The sequence below is a fragment of the Stegodyphus dumicola genome, chromosome 2 (assembly GCF_044657685.1).
Source record: "Stegodyphus dumicola isolate Sdum_Otavi_A_Nest chromosome 2, ASM4465768v1".
NCBI classification, from domain to species: Eukaryota; Metazoa; Arthropoda; class Arachnida; order Araneae; family Eresidae; genus Stegodyphus; species Stegodyphus dumicola.
Window position 1 is genome coordinate 52,023,264 of NC_140769.1, and position 20,549 is coordinate 52,043,812.

The 20,549-nt window shown below is 33.2% G+C and overlaps 1 protein-coding gene across 2 annotated transcripts in view; it reads left to right on the forward strand.

Annotated features, from left to right (window-relative positions):
* Nucleotides 1-20,549, forward strand: part of LOC118203430 (agrin-like) — a 686,914-nt gene that overhangs the window by 321,550 nt on the left and 344,815 nt on the right. For both annotated transcript variants that reach the window (XM_085810654.1, XM_085810655.1), the window contains exon 4: nt 14,016-14,228. In XM_085810654.1, the coding sequence (XP_085666780.1) occupies nt 14,016-14,228 (213 nt within the window). The remainder of the gene's footprint in view (nt 1-14,015; nt 14,229-20,549) is intronic.

Here is a 20,549-nt window from a genome sequence, read left to right on the forward strand (position 1 = left end):
CTAAGAGAAACTGCTGCCAAATCTTATCTAAAGTTACAAATGTATAAAAAATATCATACACTTTGACGAAATTCAGAAATCGAGAAAGCTTTAAAATTTATTTCTTTTTTAAGTTAATGTTCTAAATATCAGCCATAATAATAAGGATGTTTTTTTTTAGAGTTCCAAACATCCGGGACAAATGGATTCCCAGAAAAACCAGATGCTTGAAACTTCGGATTGTTTCGTTTTCAGCTTTCGGCTGTAAATTTTCATCATCTTTACTCTTAGAGATATATGCACAAGCATTCCGCAAAGTGTTCGAATTGAGTTAATGGAATTCGAAAGTTGAATAAAACAGCATTTTTACACTTTAGTATACAATATGCAGGAGTTACAAATTGATACAGCACTTGGTACGTTCATCTCATTGTTTGGTTTATTTACAGAATTCATCTTTTTGGATCTAATTACGGTTTTCAGTATCTTGACAATAGTATTAAAATAATTACCTTTGGAATGAGACTTAACTGCATGATAGAAAACGTAATCTGAAGCTGCTAAATCTGGTAAATGAGGGTAATTGTTAAAACAGATTTCTTTACCTCAAACGGAATGGAAGTGGGTGACGTTGCATTATCATGCAGCAGAAGTCAGCATTTGAATGAGCTTTTCATGTCTAATGTTCTGAATTTTCCTCATAGGTTTGTTCATTATGTCTCTCTAAAATAAGAAATTCTCTATCTGTCCCTCAGAAGAAGAAAAATGTTCCGGATGAATTATCCTATTCCAATCAGAAAGGATGACTAAAAAGGTCTTTATTCAAAAAGTATAAAACTGAAGTTTTTGTTGTCTTAGTGAACTTATTGCAACATAAACAGATGATTGCCTCTTGTGTCTGTCATAAGAAAATATCGAAGTCTCATTTCGAATCATAATTTATTAGAAAAAAATAAAGATTCGTCTTCATAGGTGTTTTTTTTTTTTTTTTTAATCTAACTTTTGAATGCAAGACAGTATATATTTAATCTGAAACAAAGCAAACGATTACGATTAACGATAGAAAAAATTCTATCCGTAATCCTACGATATTTTATGGTATACAAGTTCACATAAAGTATTAATCAAAGCATTAATTTATGCTGTCAGTTATCATTTGGTATGTTTATTAGAATTCGCTAAAAGGTTTATTCTAATTTATTGTAGATACTATATTACGCGCAATTTTAACTTTAAAGCCTTTATGCCTTGTTGTCATCTATTTAAAACTGTAGCATAATGCGGCTTTTAGCATTGTTAAAGTTGTATCTAAACACGAAGTTTAATTCCACTACTTTAATTTATTTTCAATAAAGAAAGGAAAAATAGATAGACTTACTTTTGACCACTCGCTTTCTGAAAGTGACTTACTGAAGTACGCTGCGTGCAGTAAATCAAAGTGCTCTGGGCATTTGAAGAAACTTCGCAGCTTGCTTATCTTAATGAGATACTGATACGTAAAAATGATGCGGAGAAAAACAAGGACAAAAAAATTTGAAAGCGCGATTTTGAGTTTATTTCTCTTATTAAAGAGAGTTATTTGATGCATAAGTATTTTTTCCCTAGCAGACATAAATTATTGTCTCAAACACAAGTAATTTCCTTTTAGGTCATTAAAATATAAGCCCTTTTAAATTCTGTGGAAAAACCCTAAGATGGTACTTATTAATTAAAGCACTATACTTTCTTTTGAAAGCAATAATGAAGACACAGCATTATTTCATTTGAACTATGAGACTAGGAAGTAAATAATCATAATGTTTCCAAATATTTTATTATTTTAATCTCTGAAATGGATTTTTAATTGGACTTTAACATTTTTAAAATCTTATTTTTTGAGTCTCATTATGTTCATTAACAAATTAACTATAATTAAAAATTATTTGAAATGTAACTATTGTTATAATGAATGATGGCAATAGAGTTTCTTGATTTTTTGGCAACCAATTATTTCGTTAAAGTAATCCATCAATGCTTTAACGTGTAAGAATATTAAAGACTAGTAGTTAACACAGACAGTTTTCGGGAAGCATATAACCCGAGTCTCCAAGTTCCTCGTGTGTGTAATTTGTTCAATAACCATCATCTAAACGTCGCCTTCGATGTACTTTTTAATTTTCTTTTGATGATCTAACCGATTGGTATGTTTTTTAAATATTTTGTTTGTAACATATCTAGCGGATTTTTTTAACATTTAGAATCCTTCTGTAATTAAATAATCTATATTATTACTCACTTGGGCACAGAATCATTTGACTTTTGCCTGAGAGGGAAAATGGGGCATTTTTCTTCGAAATACATTGATCCTTAGGTTAGGTTAGGTTATTTAATTACGGCAAAGCTTCAAGGGCTATCTGCCTAAGGGGAGGGATGCCTTCGTGGAGTACCTTCTAAGAGAAACTGGCTCATATATACGTTACATATGGAGAACACCACGAAAACACCCATGCAGCCAGCCCGTTCGCGGGATTCGAACTTCGGACCGAACTACCAGTGTTGAGCGACTTTACCGCTCTGCCGCTGGTCATTGATGCTTAGAAGTTGTAATGAAACTAATGTTAGATTTTAGCAGATGTCATCTGTAACTGGAATTGTATAAAACAAGCATATAAAAATTCTACGATTAAATAAACACGAAATAAATTCCTGCAAAGTTCTCTGAAACCTGAACAGTGAAGTCGAGTTTAACTGCAAGATAATTATAAATGCAACTGACGCTTTACGTATTGAATGAATAGAGATAAAATAATGCCATCAGCATTTCATATATTATTATCTCCTCGTTTAAGCAAAGCAAATGTTGATTTATTTCAAAGTTAAAATAAAATTAGCTGATTAATTAATGGCTGGTACTCAAGTGGAATAACTTTAGGTGACGAAAATTTAATACATCACAAAAGCTTTAAATACATTGATTAAAACATCATAAATTGATTTGATGAACATTAGCAAAAATTTGTCTCAATGCGAAATAACATGTGGAATATTGCTAATATGATAGGTTAACATTTAAATGTTGCATGGCTACTACTGATATTCATTTCTAAAGATTGTAAGGATCAGTCATTTTCTTATCTACGTAAATAATTTAATAGGTCTCGAACGCTTTGCCGTAATTAAATAAACCAGACCAAACCTAATCTATGTAATACCTGCTGTCAAAGAAGTTAATGTTCGATGTATTCTTAATTTGAGTAGGAAATTGTTTGGGTATTTGAATATGGAAAAGCACGCTAAGGCTCTCTGTCTAAGAGAAGGAATGCCTTCGTGAAAATTTTCTAAAAGAAATGACTCTTAGAATTGATGATGCAGACGAGGTAAACGTAGAAAACGCTCCTGCAGCCAGCCTATTCAACTGGAGTCGAACTCACGTCAAATGACCAGTGTTCAGCTGCTTTACAGTTCAGCCGATGGTGCACGTTTGAATAGTGTCGATTGTCAGTGAAATCATTCATAGAGAATATTCGACGCTACTGGATAAAGCGAAATCTCGTTTCGAGAATTTAATTTGTCCCTGAAGTCTATTTGTCAAAGAACACGCTATTAAACTGAAAAAAAAAATTCACGTAGGAATTAGTGTAAAATAGATTAAATTAATCATAGACCACAGTTGATAATGAGACCAATTTTTCATCACCGAAAACCAATAGAAATATATATATATATATATATGAAAATATAAAAAATAGGACGGCTTTGCTCTATGCGAACAAGCAACTTTTTATTAACTTTCTGCAATTTCAGAATCTTCGCCCTAGACCAGTACTTTCGAGAACATTCCAGCCTCTTACGTAACCACTTCTATAAATAGAGAACTCATGCCATTTTGCGTCAGAGACCGTTTTCTCCCTTTGCTGCTAAGATCTTTGCTTCTGCTCTTCTGCCTTTCTTTGTTAGAATACTATGACACATTGACATTAATTTATTTAGTAAAGGGTGATGATATGGCTTTCAATTGAATAAAGATGTGGAATCAAAACAATAAACTTGTGTGTCGTCCTTGGATTGCAAAGCTTCACTCATGTGCCCGACTGCCAAAATATTACATATATATTATTAAAACAATATTATATAGATAAAATAAATATAAACTTTGCTTTATCATATCTATTGAAAGGAGAGTAGACGACATAAGTAGAAAATGATGAATAAGAATTTACTGTTTGGGTGATTGTTACTCTTTCACAAAAAATTCAAGTAACTGCCTTTAGCGGATTTTTTTTTTTTTTTTTTTTTGTCTTTTTCTTGTCTTTTACCGCTTCTCGACTACTTTTCAGATCCACTTAAACTCTGATTTCCTCAAAATTTGTCCAGTGGGAGTTCTTGTTGTCTGCATTTTAAAATTTTCTAAAGTGAAACATGACATCGTCACTGACATTTCTTGCTCTATAGTTTGGTACTTTGTTATCAGGGCGATATGGTTACGTGAAAACTTTGTTTCTTATTCTATTTTGTGAATTTAAAGAAATACAATCATCTCTTCTTGGTTCCTCTTCCTTCGAAGGTGATTTCTCCATAACCGCTTTTTATTGCTGCTTCTGAAGTTGTTAGTTCTTTTTTGTTCGACTCAATTTTATAATCATATAGCAATTGTTTCATGTGTTCATTGTCAACGTATTGTCCCGCTGTTTTAACTATACACACATTATCATATATATCAGAAAACTTCCTACGTGTCCAAAGCTGTCGAAGTATCTGGTTGCAATCAAATCTGTCCGTCCTGTTTACCATCTGCATATATGATCGTGTAAGTTACTTTTTGCCATGCTTTGTTAATGAAGGTTAAGCAGTGGAACATTATAAACTGATGTTTTCGAAAATTTCTGCTTACTTATGCTGTTTAAATTCCATCAAAACACTTCTGAAAATCGTGTTGCCGTTCGCAACTTGAGACAACATTCATCATTCGTGACGTTGATTGTTCAGATAATTTGTTCGTAAAGAGAAGTGTTCGTGATTCAAAGTTTCAGTGTACTAAACAAAAGAGGTTAACAAATTGTAGAGCAACACGTCGACTTCAACTTTAAAACCAATAAAATTCACTCCGAGATTGCCATCAGTTTTAAGAAAAACCTCTACGTGTTTCCAGAAAATCTGGTGCAGATTTTCATTTCTTAAGTAGCCGATAGTATATTTCTGGTGTGCTAAGGAAACTCTAAGACTAAGAACTCGACTCTCTAAAACTGAATTCTCTCTAAATCTAAAATGACCTAACTAAATATAACAATTAAGTAAAGGAATTCTTTCTTTGTTGATATTTCGTGTCTACACAAATATTTCAGCCGTACAATATTTAAATAGATACATGACAATTTATACGCTTGCACTCAAACGTTCTGCGGTAATTGCTTGCAGCGTAGTGTTATATTTGAAATGTGTTTATGTGATTACGGCAATGTCTCACGGGCTATATGTCTGAGGGGATGGATGCCTTCTTAGAGGACTTTCTACGGAAAACTGTCTCTTAAATGCGTTATACATTTGGAAAACCACGAAAACGCCGATGCAGCCAGCCCCTTCGCGGGATTTGAACCTCGAACCGAACTACCAGTATTCAGCGACTTTACGCTCGGCCGCTAGTGGGCCAACTTCTGTAGGAGAAATATGGAAAATTAGTTGAGGCATAGCAAGGATCTTTTGTGATGAAAGAAAATAAAATCCTTCATCAAACACCCCTTTTCTTAAAATACGGCACTGTTCCAATTGAACAAAACATGCTTTATATTCATTTAAGTTACGCTTCATACATTTCAGTAGAGAACGCTAATGCGTATAGTGCTCAGATTCATTTCCTGCAAGATTTACGTTCGTGCCATGATATTTACGTTAACATATTGAATACAAAAATAGTCCTAGAACTAAAATGATCATGTCATATAGATAATAAAACGTTCATAATATACCGTATCTTCTTCGTTCATAATTAAAACATGCTACCAGAAAATTTACTTGAGAACTGGCTTTTGGACGCTTTCTCATTAAACTGCGAAGTGATTTGCTGTACACTAATATTACGATGCGTCGTTATGATATGGAGCAAATTCCACTTAACTCTAGAAACAAACATAATTTTACAGCTATATTTATTTTGGCTGTTTGCCATTCTTACATGCTCTTGTTTCCCACGATCGTTTTTTGCGATATCACCGAAAAGTTTGCAATTATAGCAATCGAGCACCCATCTTTTCTTGTTATGACATTTGACTTCGATCACTCTCACTAATGTGTTTTTATCTGCCATGATCCATGATTATATTCTTGTGAGTTTTCCAAAACGCATCACTATGGTCTATGTAAAGCTCTTTTCTGCTTTCTCTGAGCATTGCGATTTGCTTTAGTATTACCGTTTCGCATGCTGTGATAGAGTTATAAATAGTAAATTATCGTTTCAGAACATCTTTCTCAATTTATATGAGAAGTTTGGCAAAATAAAGCGATTTAAAATAATGCGAAAATGTCTCAATTTTCCTTCTAAGAATACTTTACTTTTGATTAACGGTTACTTTCGATTAACTGTCTTAATGAATCTCTCATTTCTGAGATATGACCATATTAATCAGCATAAACGAAGGTAGTGTGTAAATATGAATGAATATTTTTCTACTGAGCATGTTTATATTATTAATAGTGATTTAGAATCCTGTCATCTTTAAGCTTAAGATCAGAGTTATTTACTTTTAAGCTACCAGATTAATAATAAGTGAATTGAGTTTCGCCTTTTTTTGGCTAATTAGGTGATGAGAGTAACAAGTTAGTTAGACGTCCTTCAAAATTCTAAACCATTATTAGTTAACTCAACATAATTTGCTCACTACAAAATTTAGCCTACTCTGATCGGTGTTTGAACTGTGAAATTTCTTTCAGAGATCTGATCAAGCTGGCGAAATTTCACTTTTAAGTTTTACAAAATATTTAAGTGTTTAAATTAAAAAATGAAAACTAAAATACTTTATTGGTTTCTACAACTGCTAATTACGAGCTGAAAACATTTACAACATTTGGTTCACTTGCAAAGCTATATTAAGTCTAGCTTATACTTTAGCTGAACTTAAATAGTAAAAATGCTGAATTGAACTGAACTCAGTCAACGGATACTTACCACAGATCCTCACTATGATTTAAGATTGTTCTGTCTAACATTAATTTTAATATGATTATCTAAAGGATCAGCGCTAGATAAACCATATTTCCTTGAAAACAGAATGAGGCCTGCCAGAGTAGATGAGACTGCTGAACTAGGTTAGAGTCACGGCTAATGGGTTGGTTGTAAGGAAGTTTCGTGGGTTTTTTTTTTTTTTTTTTTTTTTTTTTTTTTTTTACACTAGTGTAATGGGAATGAAGCCAGTTGGTCTTATGATGTCCTTTTAAAAGACATCTTTCTGCTCAACTATGCTATAGTTATCGAGTGCTTTGCCGCATAAGCTAAACAGTACGGGCGGTAACAAGACATTAGTCGCAAATTTAAATCAGCTTGATGTAGTATTTTATCAAAACAAATTCATTTTTACTCACCAATTTTGCTCAATCTATCTTTTCACATGTTAGAGAAATTTTTATCTTCTGAACAGGATCCAGTTTGAAAGATGAGAAAGAAAAGGAAAGCATAAATTAAAATCGTAACAGTGTGGCAATGTAAATTCTTCTGCTAAGTCTGCAACTATTCTAGGCTTAATCTTTTTTTATTATAAGCAACTCAAGTTTCTTTGTAAATTCTGCATGTATATCTATCTCAGTTTAGCTAAATTAATTATTTCATCTAAGCTCTTTTGAGGACGAACACGCTCTCGAAAGCGATGAAATTCTATTGGAAAGAGCAGATGGGATCTGGAAGGCTTAAGCCATGAAAGTCTTAAGAATACTTTGCTCTAAAATATTTACCTTATAAAACCTAATTACCTCATATGAAGCCAATAATAATGCAGGAAATCTTGGCAATTACTTACGAAGTTCGTGAAATTGATTCAGTGCTATGCGATGCGGCAATGGGCTGTCCAATCGCAATCAAAGCGTCTCCCTTATTGAGACAGCCAATACACGTAGTCATTTATTTTGTGTGGTCCAATAATCAACTGTTCTAACGGAGCTATTCTGGTTACACCCTTTGATTGATACGAAGTCGGCAGGCTTGTGATATCAGGCGATTCTAGATATTAATCTCAAGATGTGGAAACTAGCGGTCGATTATGCAATCGATTTTTCCATGCTTTCGTTTAATGATGTGGGTGCCACCATATTGATCATTACCCTTTACTTACTCATACTCGGCAATGAATTACCTGCTCATTGTTAGACAGAGTATTCCGTAGTTGTCAAATCTTAGTCATAAAATGAATGATTACTTATTTTAACAAAAAAGTGTGGAAAATTTCAAAATACGTTTGGAAAAATGCACAGCATGTGTTTTAAGGAAAAGGTTTTAAAATGTTTGCTGATAGAATTTGATCCTCTATAATGAGCACTTTAGCAGCCCTTTAAATTAGTACCGCTGCAGTGGTTAATTCATAAATAAAGTGCATTTTAGTATTTTGTTATATTCTGTATGACGGTGTAAAATTTATTACTTGATATAATAATTGTGGCCACCATTGAACCTGGGACCTCGAAATCATCGAACTGATATGCCACCGGATATGCAGCAGAGAAATTAAGAGTTTCCTCTCTTTCTATCCAAAAAAAAAAAAGGCGGGAGCGAGAATACTTCCACTAAGCCTTCTTCCCATTCTATTCTTCCCATTCTAGAAATTTTACTTCAGTCCACTGACATGTCAATTTACATGTTGATCAAGGCGTCCTCAGTGCCAGCTATCTAACGACGTAGCCAATACGCCCTGAAAACATTAAAATATGAATTTGCATACAACAACGTACCAAATGACGGCTGAAGGTCAGACATATCAATTATGAGGAGCTACAAATAAGTTAACAGCTGCATGGATCATAATGCAGAGTACGGTTTGTAGCATGTATCACTGTGGTTCACAATAATACAAATATTGCATGAACACAAGTGACGCAAATGCATGACTGCCATATACATAATATAAACATTCGAAGTACCTTAGTACTTTTACTAGTAGCACAGCAATTAAAAAATACTGTTTTATGTACAAGAATGGGTACTGGCATGCGCTTTAATAACATTAAAAATTATCCTTTTGCAAATTATTTTTTCTAGTATCTGGACATTTTGTTAGTTAAACATTCATCGAAATAGCCAAACCCATTGGTCATTTAACTGTCTTATCATTGCGAATGTTACTGAAGGTAAATAACAGAAGGTGACTGAACTGCACCCGCGAGAAATGGTAAGCTCAGTGCCAGATTTAAACGAGAACGGCTTCAAAGATTTCCTGCTCTCTCTTCCTCTGCCAATAACCTATCAAGAGAACTTTCGAATTGGCAGTACTTCAAATGCGACATGCCGCAAAAATAATACACTCTTAAGGATATCCATGCCTCCTCTGGGATTCGAATCCGCGCACTTAAGGCACTTGGCTTTCATACCATCATGCACATGCGGTGGAACATGCTAACAGAAATGCCAGGTATTTGCCGAAAGATTGTTGAAATTTTGGATTAGAAAAGCATATTTGTTTATAAAATTGATTATGAAAAGCTGATCTAAACGACAGTGATTTTATATTCAGGTCCATACATCCCTGTGATATAATTAATTCAAAACAAGCCTTTGATATAACAGATTAGGTTCTGTGCTACTGTGCTAGTGATATTAAATTGCGATGGATGATGTAATCATGTGAATAATTCTGAATACATTTATATTAAATTTATCTGCCATGCACTGAAGAGATTATCAGCTAAAGTTCTCTTTCTCTGCTCAGTTTTGGATGCTTCGTTAAGCAATTTACTATTGAATCGTTTCCTATTTCTAGTTCTGGAATCAATTGCAGAAAACCGAGAAGTTCTGTAGCAAAAAAAAACTCAAGAAACATTAGTCGTACTCTTGCTTGGAATTAAAACAGGGGCTTTCCAGCTCCTAAATCAGGCGTCGGCACACATCGAGGAATGCCTTAATTCTTTAGAAGATTTGTGTAAAATAAGACAAAAGCAGGCACATTTTATGGATAAAAACAGTTCTAAGTAAACTGCAAGTCAATTCTAATTACAAGAATAGTACACGTTTATTATTTGCGCACTTACCTACAGAGGCTGGGAGAGAAGAGAAAGGTTTGCTCTAAAGAAACTAAAACATTAATAAATTTTAGGAACAGGTCCTCAAGATGTAGTAGTTAACTCCTTACCAAATATGTGCAATATTCGTTATATGTTTTACTTTATATGTGTGACTTCTTCATACATGTGTAACTTCAATCTAGCAAGCGCATATATCGAAAGCGACATGTTGTAAAATTTGAAGATCCAATGATCATAAAGAATGCAAGTATATTCGGGAAATAAAATATTGATTGCTTTATGTTTCATTTAACTTCCACTGTATTTTGCATCTGAATCATATAAACGTAATTTTTTTAATTCCAAGAGAAATCTTTACTTCCTTTTGTCCACATATGATATAAGTGACCATTACAGCCTTCACAAGTTTTCATGCTTATTTTCAGTTTATAAAATCATAAATATACATATTTTCCTATTCTTTACTGCTATAAACTAATAAATGCTTAAACATAATTTTTCATGCATGCTGTCATCCATGTGTTGAGATTATATACCGCAATACTTAAATTTATTTAGCTACTTATTTTTCCTTCATTTAAATTAAGATCATTCTAGAAGAGAGTATTGATTACGAAGCGAAATATGAAATTGCTTGATAGAAACTTAATGATTTTCAAATATTAATTTCAAACATAATGCACTGGGAAACATCATCAGCTTTCCTAGAAGTTATATCCTTTAATAATACCCGCATTTTTACTGTACGCATTTTAGAAAAATATAATGAAACCTGAGATGAGACTTAACGAAAGTTTCCCCCCAGAATTAAAATGCCGCAAAAATAATAAACTGCTATGTTTCTATAAAACTGGATACATTTGATAAGATAATTCTAATCGAAACCAATTCTTTTTTAAATTGAGTTTATATTAGCAAACTGCAGATGCATATATGTCTTTGAAAAGAGCTGTGTTTAACAGGGAAAGGTTTTTTTTTTTCGGGGGGGGGGTCTCTTTAGTAAATTTTGTTCCGCATTTCCTCGGAAAATGGGAAACACATAAAAATCACACTTCAATCTAATATTAGTACAGCTTCAATGCTAGAGAAAGAAGACAGTATTTAATTTATAAAGTGCTGCATAATTTTGAAATCCATTATCTCTAGAGTATGAGTAAATGTTTTAAGAAACTGCTCTAGAAACAAAGGATTTGGACTTAGTAGATTATATCGAAAATCAATGTGTTGTGGAGGATATTCTAAAGGAAGAAAGGTCGTATTTACCTTATAGAAAACGTCGAGAGACTCTATGCAGCCAGTCCGTTCGCCGAGATTTGAACTAAGCCTAATTTTCAGTATTTAGTGATTTTATCCGCTCAGCCATTGGTGTTTCAAACTATAAGTAAATACGAAATGTGTAAAGATGCAATATACTAATTTGTTTGCATTAAAATTAATAAAATTAATATCCTAAAATTAAGATGACCCTGTAATAAGTATCATTATCTACTGCAATTCAAATCTGTGTTTCAAAATCAATTCAATGCAATGTTTATCAATTCATTACAGCAAGTGAATAAAGGTAAAGAAATATGTAAAACTAAAGCTAAGTCATTAAAATATCTGTACAAGGAACATAGAAAATAAAATAGAACCACGCGATAAAATTAATTATTTATTATTCAACGTGCAGGAACAAATTGCTTAAATAAAAGTTGCGAAGTATTTTCTCCCTCATTTCTTCATGCTTTCGTGATGTAAAGGTTAGCACACTCGGCGCGTATTTGAGAGGTCCAAGTTCCTGTCAGGGCATTGCTCATTTCTCGCGTTTGAAAGCAGGAGACAAGAAAAATGTACAATGTCTGGACAATGAAGCTGGGACTCGAACCTGGACCTATGGAATACGCGCCAAATGTGCTAAGCGTTACACCACGATTGCATGTAGAAAGGAGAGGACCCTTTTAAAGGGCGTCTGGGGATGAGGGAACCCAACTGCCAAATGAACCCAACTGAAGAATCATCATCCACCACACATTTTAGTTCAGACGCCACTGTAGGCTCATTAGGATCTTTTAAGCAGGAGGCGTGAAGTGATATACCACGAAGGCATGCAGAAAGGAGGGAGAAAATACCTCATAAAGTAATTTAATACTCTGCGAATAAGACTTATTTAGAGCTAAAAATGTTATTAGACGTCTAAGAATTTCACATATTCACGCTTTGCCAGTAAAATTTTGACTGACATGGGTATTGCTTTTACATGTATTATAAATGTTTTGATATCAAAATAATTAAAACCAATATTCTACTGTATTTATATATATTTAGTACTGACTGCGACGAAAATGGACTATTCAGTGCTATAAGCTGAAAATTTGTGAAGGAACCCACCTATGTAAACCAAATGCATATTCATTTCAGTAATTGAATTGGAGAACTTGACAGTAAACAGTGCGGTTGCGATGCGCAGGTTGTGTTGTCAATGTGATATATTACTAAGCAAATTCTGTGCTCATACACGCCACGTGAATGACAGTGTAATTGTCAGAAGCACTCAGCTTTATGCAAGAATAATCCTTTGACATAAGGGAAGTGTTCGATAACACAGGAAATGTTTCGGTGTTCCGGCTGCAACTAATATAATACAGTAGTAAGGTTCACGAGATATGTATGCATATGTTAATTCCCCAAGAACGAGATCTGAAAATACTTTGTATTGACCTTATAAAAATGCTGCAGAATTATGCATTACAAGAATAATGATAGATAGTTCAGATGTTTTATTACAAAGCCTGAAAATATTATTGCTAAGAGATTTCATAAAATTCTCTTATAATAAACAAATTAAACTAATACAGCATATTGTATAACGTATATACAATTTCTTAAATTTTCTGATGTATCGCCCTGTATTATATTTTAAGAAATTAAATAATAAAGAATCTGCACAAATGTACGTATGTTTCTCGCATTGGGATAAAACAACGGTACTAAAGCCATCTAATTTTGAATGACGTAATCCTACTGTGAATATGGCCATCTGGAAGCCCAAATTTGAAATTTGGAATTTATTTAATTATCTATTTCATATTTTGTAAAACTTTAACGAATTTTTCATTAACAAACTCAAGGATTTCAAAGCGAGCAAAGACAACGTTATCTCCAGCGCGTGAGACTGTGTATCGGCAATTCTAAAGATATGCTCAATTTAAAATTATTTTGCGACATTGCTCTTGAACTGAATTTTACGGTTTAAGTGTAAAGACCATGATATTTAATAAATAAAGGTAACACACAAAATATTTAAAAAATGCCCCTTTAGACGTAATTTGAAATCTGAAACCTTTCACATTTTTATTTTATTTGTTTTATTTATAAAACAGGAAACACATTTTATCGATTGGCAAGGATAGGTAATATATTTTTATCTAATGGCACAATACCCTTTTTATGTTGTTAGACTTCAATCTAAATATGTCCGCACTTTTAAAACTATTTTGAAACTAATCTCTAGATTTCCTAAGAGGTATTTTCTTAATTTTAATGCAATAATTCTCCTGCTACTTTATGTTTGGATATATTCTTTTAATATATTGCTTTATTTTCCTGGCCATAGTTCAAGCTGCATGTGTATATATTTTCTTAAAGGCATTACAAAAAATATTTTAGTCTACATACATATGGTCTGGCTGATCAGAGGGAGGTAGTACTTTTTTAGCCTATGTGATAGATACTATGCTGTGTTTATTATGCAAGTGTCGTTGAAACATATTTTAAATTTCTTTAGTTCTGTGAAGTTTTGAATGACTACAGTGAACGAATATCGAATCATTCTAAATAATGTAACGCATATTTTTCCATAGGCGCTCCTGGGACTTGCTTTGAACATGTTTGCGAACACGGAGCTTTGTGCCTCATGAAAAACCGGCATCCTGTTTGTGAATGTCCTCAGTGCGCGGAAGAATTTGATCCTGTCTGCGGCACCGATGGCATTTCTTACATCAATGAATGCAAACTCCGTCGAGAGGCGTGCGAACAAATGAAGAAGATTGCAGTGGCTTACCAAGGTCTTTGCAGTAAGTAAATAAATATTCATCGATTTTTCCCTGTGCTTCCCTGTCCCCAAAATGCAGGTATTCAATGTAATTTCCTATTTCATTGACGGATTTTGCTATTCATTGTTATTTAGTCGTATTCCTTTATATTCCCTATAATTATTGTCAACTTACTTCGTTTATTCTGATTTCGTATAAGCGATTTGAAAATTCCACGATTAAAATTCTGGCCTGATAAAAATTAGTTTTTTACATTTCTGGTTCTCAAAATCCTAATAAAGTTTAAATTTAACATATTTTGATTTTGTTAATTTTGACATCTGTTTAGATTGCAGGATTAGATTAGAATAAATAGCAGGAATAAAATGTATTCATTAATATAATTTATATATATTTTTATATTTTTGAAAATAAGAATAATGTAAAAGGTAAAGTCGATAGCAGAATACATAGTTCGTATGGAGAAAACTGGCTGACATTCACTTTAGAGACACACAAAAATTGCGAAATTAATTATGCGTTGAGCACATGTAATCAGCGCAACAAAAAATCACGAATTGGAAAAATAGTAATGATATGAACACGTTTTACAAGCTTGATAAACTTTGGATTTTGACTATGGTTTGGATCGTAGTGTGAATTCTAGATAATATTTCTTTTAAATGTATCAGGCCTACTATTTATTCGCACTGACTTTGCGAACATTCTGGAGTCCTGAGTAGAACAGAGAGTTTACTTAATTAACCGCGTTTATTCTGGACGGAACTGGGAAAGAAGAGAGGACAGTAAAGTTTTAAAATAAAATAAACGTTAGTAAAACTTAAAATCCTTACAAATGGATTGCAAAAAATTTACTTCACTCCTTTTTTAAGCATAGATTACATGCTTAAAAATAACTAGAGAATGTATATAGGATAAAATATAAAAAATCAAAAATCCGTGTTTTCTGTATGGTGCCGTTGATATTAAACGTAACGGACAGCAAAAAAATCACCTTTTTTGGAGCATAAAATTTAGATCCGAGTCAACATAGAATGTTGCTGATAAAGGAAGAATCCGATGAAAATTACATTCTCGGACACATAAATGACATGAAGCATGGCAACTATTACCAAGGTTATTAAACTCAGAAATGCATTAATGAATATGGATTACTTGGAAGAATGATTCCTCTGAATTGAATTCCTTCAAATTCATACAAACATAAGAAAATTATCTTTAAAACAAATATTACTTTCATCATAAAACGATAATAATAAAAGACACATTGTAATCATAAAAACCGTTTATGAAACATACTACTATTGATTTTCAGTTAAACCAACTTTGTAATCATATTAAATTACATTTGAATCGACCAATAGATTATATAGAAACAATATGCACTATAGTAAATGCTTTTCAATTCAAAATGGAAGCACATTTTTTCCATTAAAAGAATTAAGACAGTCTATTCATGGATATTTTGGGATATATATTATTCATGGATATATATTAACATTTATTTAATGACCATTTTTTTATACTGCGTAACTAGGTCCCTGCGATTCAGAAGTAGCGTAAAGAATATTCTTTTATTATGCTAACAAAAATATAGTTTAAATAAACATCTTCGTTATTAGCTACGCTGAATAGCATAATATTCAAATTTAATCTTGTTCTACGCATAACGCTCAGTAAAACCCTAACCATCTCAGTAGAACTCTAGATATGCGAAAGTTTAATTATCCAAATCCTTCCTTTGCTTCATTTTCGCACCAAAATAAATTTAAGACTGATATTTAAATTATTTTTTTATTGATTTATCAAAAACAATAGGTATGGCTATACTGAAGTATATATATTTAAAGATGTAATAACTGGACTTAAATGAATGCGTATGACGTATAAAGCTATCTACACTTTTCCTTTTCAGGAAATATGTTGCCAATAGTAATCAATAGAAAATAAGTTACTGTTTTTGATTTACTTCTTATGTTATTATTTAACAATTACGATAGTTCGTTTTTTGAAAATAGTCTAAATAAAACGTCTGTGATTTTGTCAGCTTCTTTTTCATTACAGAAAATCTATTTTATTTTAGTTGAAATTGACGAGTTGTGGGTTTAAGCAAATAAGTGTACTTCCATTGTACGTTTTGTTCCAAACACACCTGTTTTGCACTTTTGTTTTAAAAGCACATATGTACATATATATATATATATATATAGAGAGAGAGAGAGAGAGAGAGAGAGATATTCAGGAAATAATAATAAAAACAAAATACGGGATGACTCATTGGAAAAAAAAGAATATATTTATACACCATCATTATTGGGTGCGTTATGCATCCCCATAATTTTATACAGCTTATGTCTTTTTAGATAAAGAACGAGGAGGAATAACAAAGAATGCGGGTCTTAATAAGCAGATACCGGCAAGGCAGCGAAAAAAGGGTTGCGCATTTAGCAGCAAGTTTTTTTTTTTTTTTTTTTTTTTAATCTGATTGGACGAGAGCTATCCGCATTGCAGAATTACATAAGCAAGCATCTAACAAAAAAATCCAGGAAGACATTATAAAATATATTGTTACAAATTTATAACTTTATAAATTTATAACACATGTAAATAATTTTAGTGAAATTTTATTTAATATTATAGTATCGTTTGTTTCATGTAGTGCGACAGCCCTGAAGAGTACGGCTTCGCAGAAAAAACACGTTTACAGGATACAAGTCTATTTAACATTGAGGTAAAGGGCTATCTTTCGAAATTTACGAGATAGCGCCAAGCTGGTGACGAGAAGTCGAGAAATGTCGCCAAGCTTGACCACCATTTGGACACATTTTGGTCTGGTCTGTGTATAACCGTAACTGATTCTATTATTGAATAACTGTTGTAATTGTCCCTATATGTAATTGTAAAAGTATCCACCCTTATATGTAACTTTACCCATATATGCCTACTTTTAATTCAAAGAGATGGAAGGTACGGAAATTTCTCGGCTGCTGGTAAAATCTATACAAGACCGGAAAGACATCAGTTCTAAAATTGAGTTGACTTCGGAAAATTGAGAGATTTTTATGCAAGTTTCGCTCTTTGAATGCAGAAGCATTTACCTACATTTTCAAGCAGTTTAATCTGGAGCAGAAGTTGATTTACATACGTATAGGTATTTAAAGCAAACATAATGCTCTATAAAAATAGAAGAATAAACATTATTAGAAATGAAGAAACTAATTTATAAATGGCATTAAAATATCCTTTACGAGGGAACTCGAACAATATCATTAAGTTTTAACTTGTTTGTTACAGTATTTTTTGACAAAGTTTTACTTCTTAACTTATATAGACGGGATCAGTTAAAACTGCAAGCCGGTTTATCAGGAGTTTACTGTATATATTTTAAAGTGAATTTAATAACATTAGCCTTCAGATAAATATTTAGAGAAGATTTATTAAGTTATTTATGCATCTTATTTATTTTTTCTCCAGCTTTAACTATTGATCTAGAGCAAGGGTGTTTTGGTGTGGGGACCCCATAATATTTCCAAAAATTTTGTGGGACCCCAATTAGCATTGTACAAATCCGACATACGCGTGAGTTAACTACCAATTTCTTTACTTGTACTGCACTACACTATTGAAGTTTTAAGTCATTTAAAGTAAAATGAACGTTTCTATTATAAAATAATGAGTCGAAACATTTTCGTTTTTTCTTTGTCTGTAAAATCTTACTTTTAACTGTTTTCAAATCCATTATGTAAAAATATTTGGTAATTGTAAAATTATTATAATAAGTTAAAAAAATATTAAAACTGCTAACATTTTTGGCGACCCCGCTACTACAGGTGCCGCTACTCCTATTGGTGTCACGACCCACAGTTTGAAAAACTCTGATCTAGTGCATAAGACGCTCTGATGCTGAGTTCGGTTGCTTGAGATTCAAGAGATTTTCTGGAACTTTCTTGGTTTAATCGACATGTCACCTGACTACAAATTGTTTTTATTTAGAAAATACTCTGTGAAGGCATTTTTCGTAAGGCGAAATTAAGTTCTTTGTATTCAAATGCAGCCAAACCTATACTACATCCTTCCCTAATCACACCAGTCTCGATGTATAAAATCACTAAACACTATGAATTTTAAGTCTTACCTATCTCGCTTTTTCCAGGAATTTCTACATATGCAACATAGAGACAAATTCCATTGTAAAAGTTGTTCATAAATGTAGCCTACCCAGATCAGTTCGTCTTTCATTTTTTAGCAGATCTAGTTACTTTCTTAACTGTATAAATGGTTTTTATTTAAATAAGAATTATATAAAATAAAAACGTCTCAAATAACAATTGATAAATGTTTATAAAATTAGGTTAAGTTTTAAAGAAAATATGAAGGTTAAATCCATACTCTTAATGATCACTGCGCCTAATTTTTGACAGAATTTGCTTCTTTTGCCAATCACTAGAATATTGTGATAATCTGTCGCAAAAATATTTAATGGTAGTGCATGTAATATATCAAGGATTTACCCAGGCGTTAAAAGAGAATAAAGAAGAAGTAAACCTCTGCCCTTCCCTGCTTGTATGTTCAGTTCCTAGATAAAATCTTTGTCGTGGAACATTGTTAAGGAAACGATAAATTATTCATTCATTAATTACACGGCTTATGTAATTATTTAGCATCGTAATATACTTTTACGTAATAAACCACACAAAACCATAAAAATCAAGACAATAGTTTGTTCTCTATTTTTTGTTAAATATTTTGTTATTGTATTAAATAGTTAATTGCAAGTTAAATATTATATGTCAGAAAAGGAATAAGATAAGAATGTACGAATGCCAACATCCAATTTTATGCAAATGCCAAAAAAGACATGAGATCTTAGAAATAAAATACACCCCTCCACCCCACTTTTTTGCGCACATCAGGAATAAGGGGACGAAAGCACGGTTTGTACTATTATTTTGCATTTCAGTGCATGTTAACGATGTGAATTCTTATGAAACTATAAACAGAATGTTTTGAATACAAAAAACACCACGCCTAGGGAGTTGGAAATCAACAGTGAACTCATCTAGGGAATTGAAAACAGAGAGAATGGAAAGAAAAATATATAACGTACTTCACATATAAAAGCGACGTTTTTTTAATTTTTGATGCAACAAATTTTTCTGAACATCAAATGGCAGGGCAAAACATTTTATCACTTTAAATTTTCAAAATCCACTGCTGGCCCTTGAAATTGCAACACCATGAAGGAAATCAAATAAAAAAAAGATATTTATTGTTCGTAAACTGTAGAGCATGAAGACAAAATGATTAAATTTGTAAGCAGTTTTGCGGTTTACAGGGCGGGGAAATCACTAGACACAGCCACCACCCCTGGTAACTAAAGCGGCCCTTATCCAGTTAGGCATGGTGTTGAACTGGTCTTCGACGACAGAAAGGTGCAACTCATTCTATGCTGCTTCAAGTCTATGCCACACTTCATCAACCGTATTAGGTGGGAGGGTAGCGGGCCAGTCTCTCAGCAACCCACGACAATATGTTTTCAATAGGTGACAGATCTGGGAACCATGCAGGCCAGGGCACCAATCGAATACCCTGTGTATCGAGGAAGGTCAGAAAACAATGTGCAATATGTGGTCTTACATTATCTTGTTGGAAGCTGGCGTTTGGCAGGCCTCAAAGTTAGGTCGCAACCACTGGACATAAGATTTCAGAAATGAACCGATCTGCGTTCAAATTACCATCGATCGGAACTACAGATGTGCGTGTTGTGTACCCAATGTCCAAATCATTACACCAGGTGAAGGGTCCCTATGCCGATATCGAATGCAAGCAGGCGACGTGCAGTCTCTCGAAGCCTCTAGACACGTATACAGCCATCAGAATACATCACGCAGAATTGGGACTCGTCTAAAAAGACAAGCATTGTGTCACTCCTGTATGCAGTTTTGTCGTTTGGCGTACCAGAGTCGCCGTCTCTCTATACGCTGCATTGTAAAAGGAAGCCGAAGTAATTGTCGCCGTGCTGATAGTTTACGCTGCTGCAAACGTCGACGCACCATTCGAACAGATACTGGGCGTGCTGCAAACATGCCCATTTCCTGACTAATGGTCCGTTATGTGGCAGTTTCTCAGGGTTGACCTCACAATATATCTATCCTCTCAGACGTTAGTCAGGGAAGGGCGTTGAGATCCTGCATGCCGTTAAGTATGATCCTTTGCAACCCATTAATTCCATATTCACATGACAGTGGTTGGATGTCAACCAGTGCGACGGGTGACATCATGGAACGATAATCAGATTTTAGATGGGCAAGGATCCTGCCTGTATCGAATTTCGACACTTGC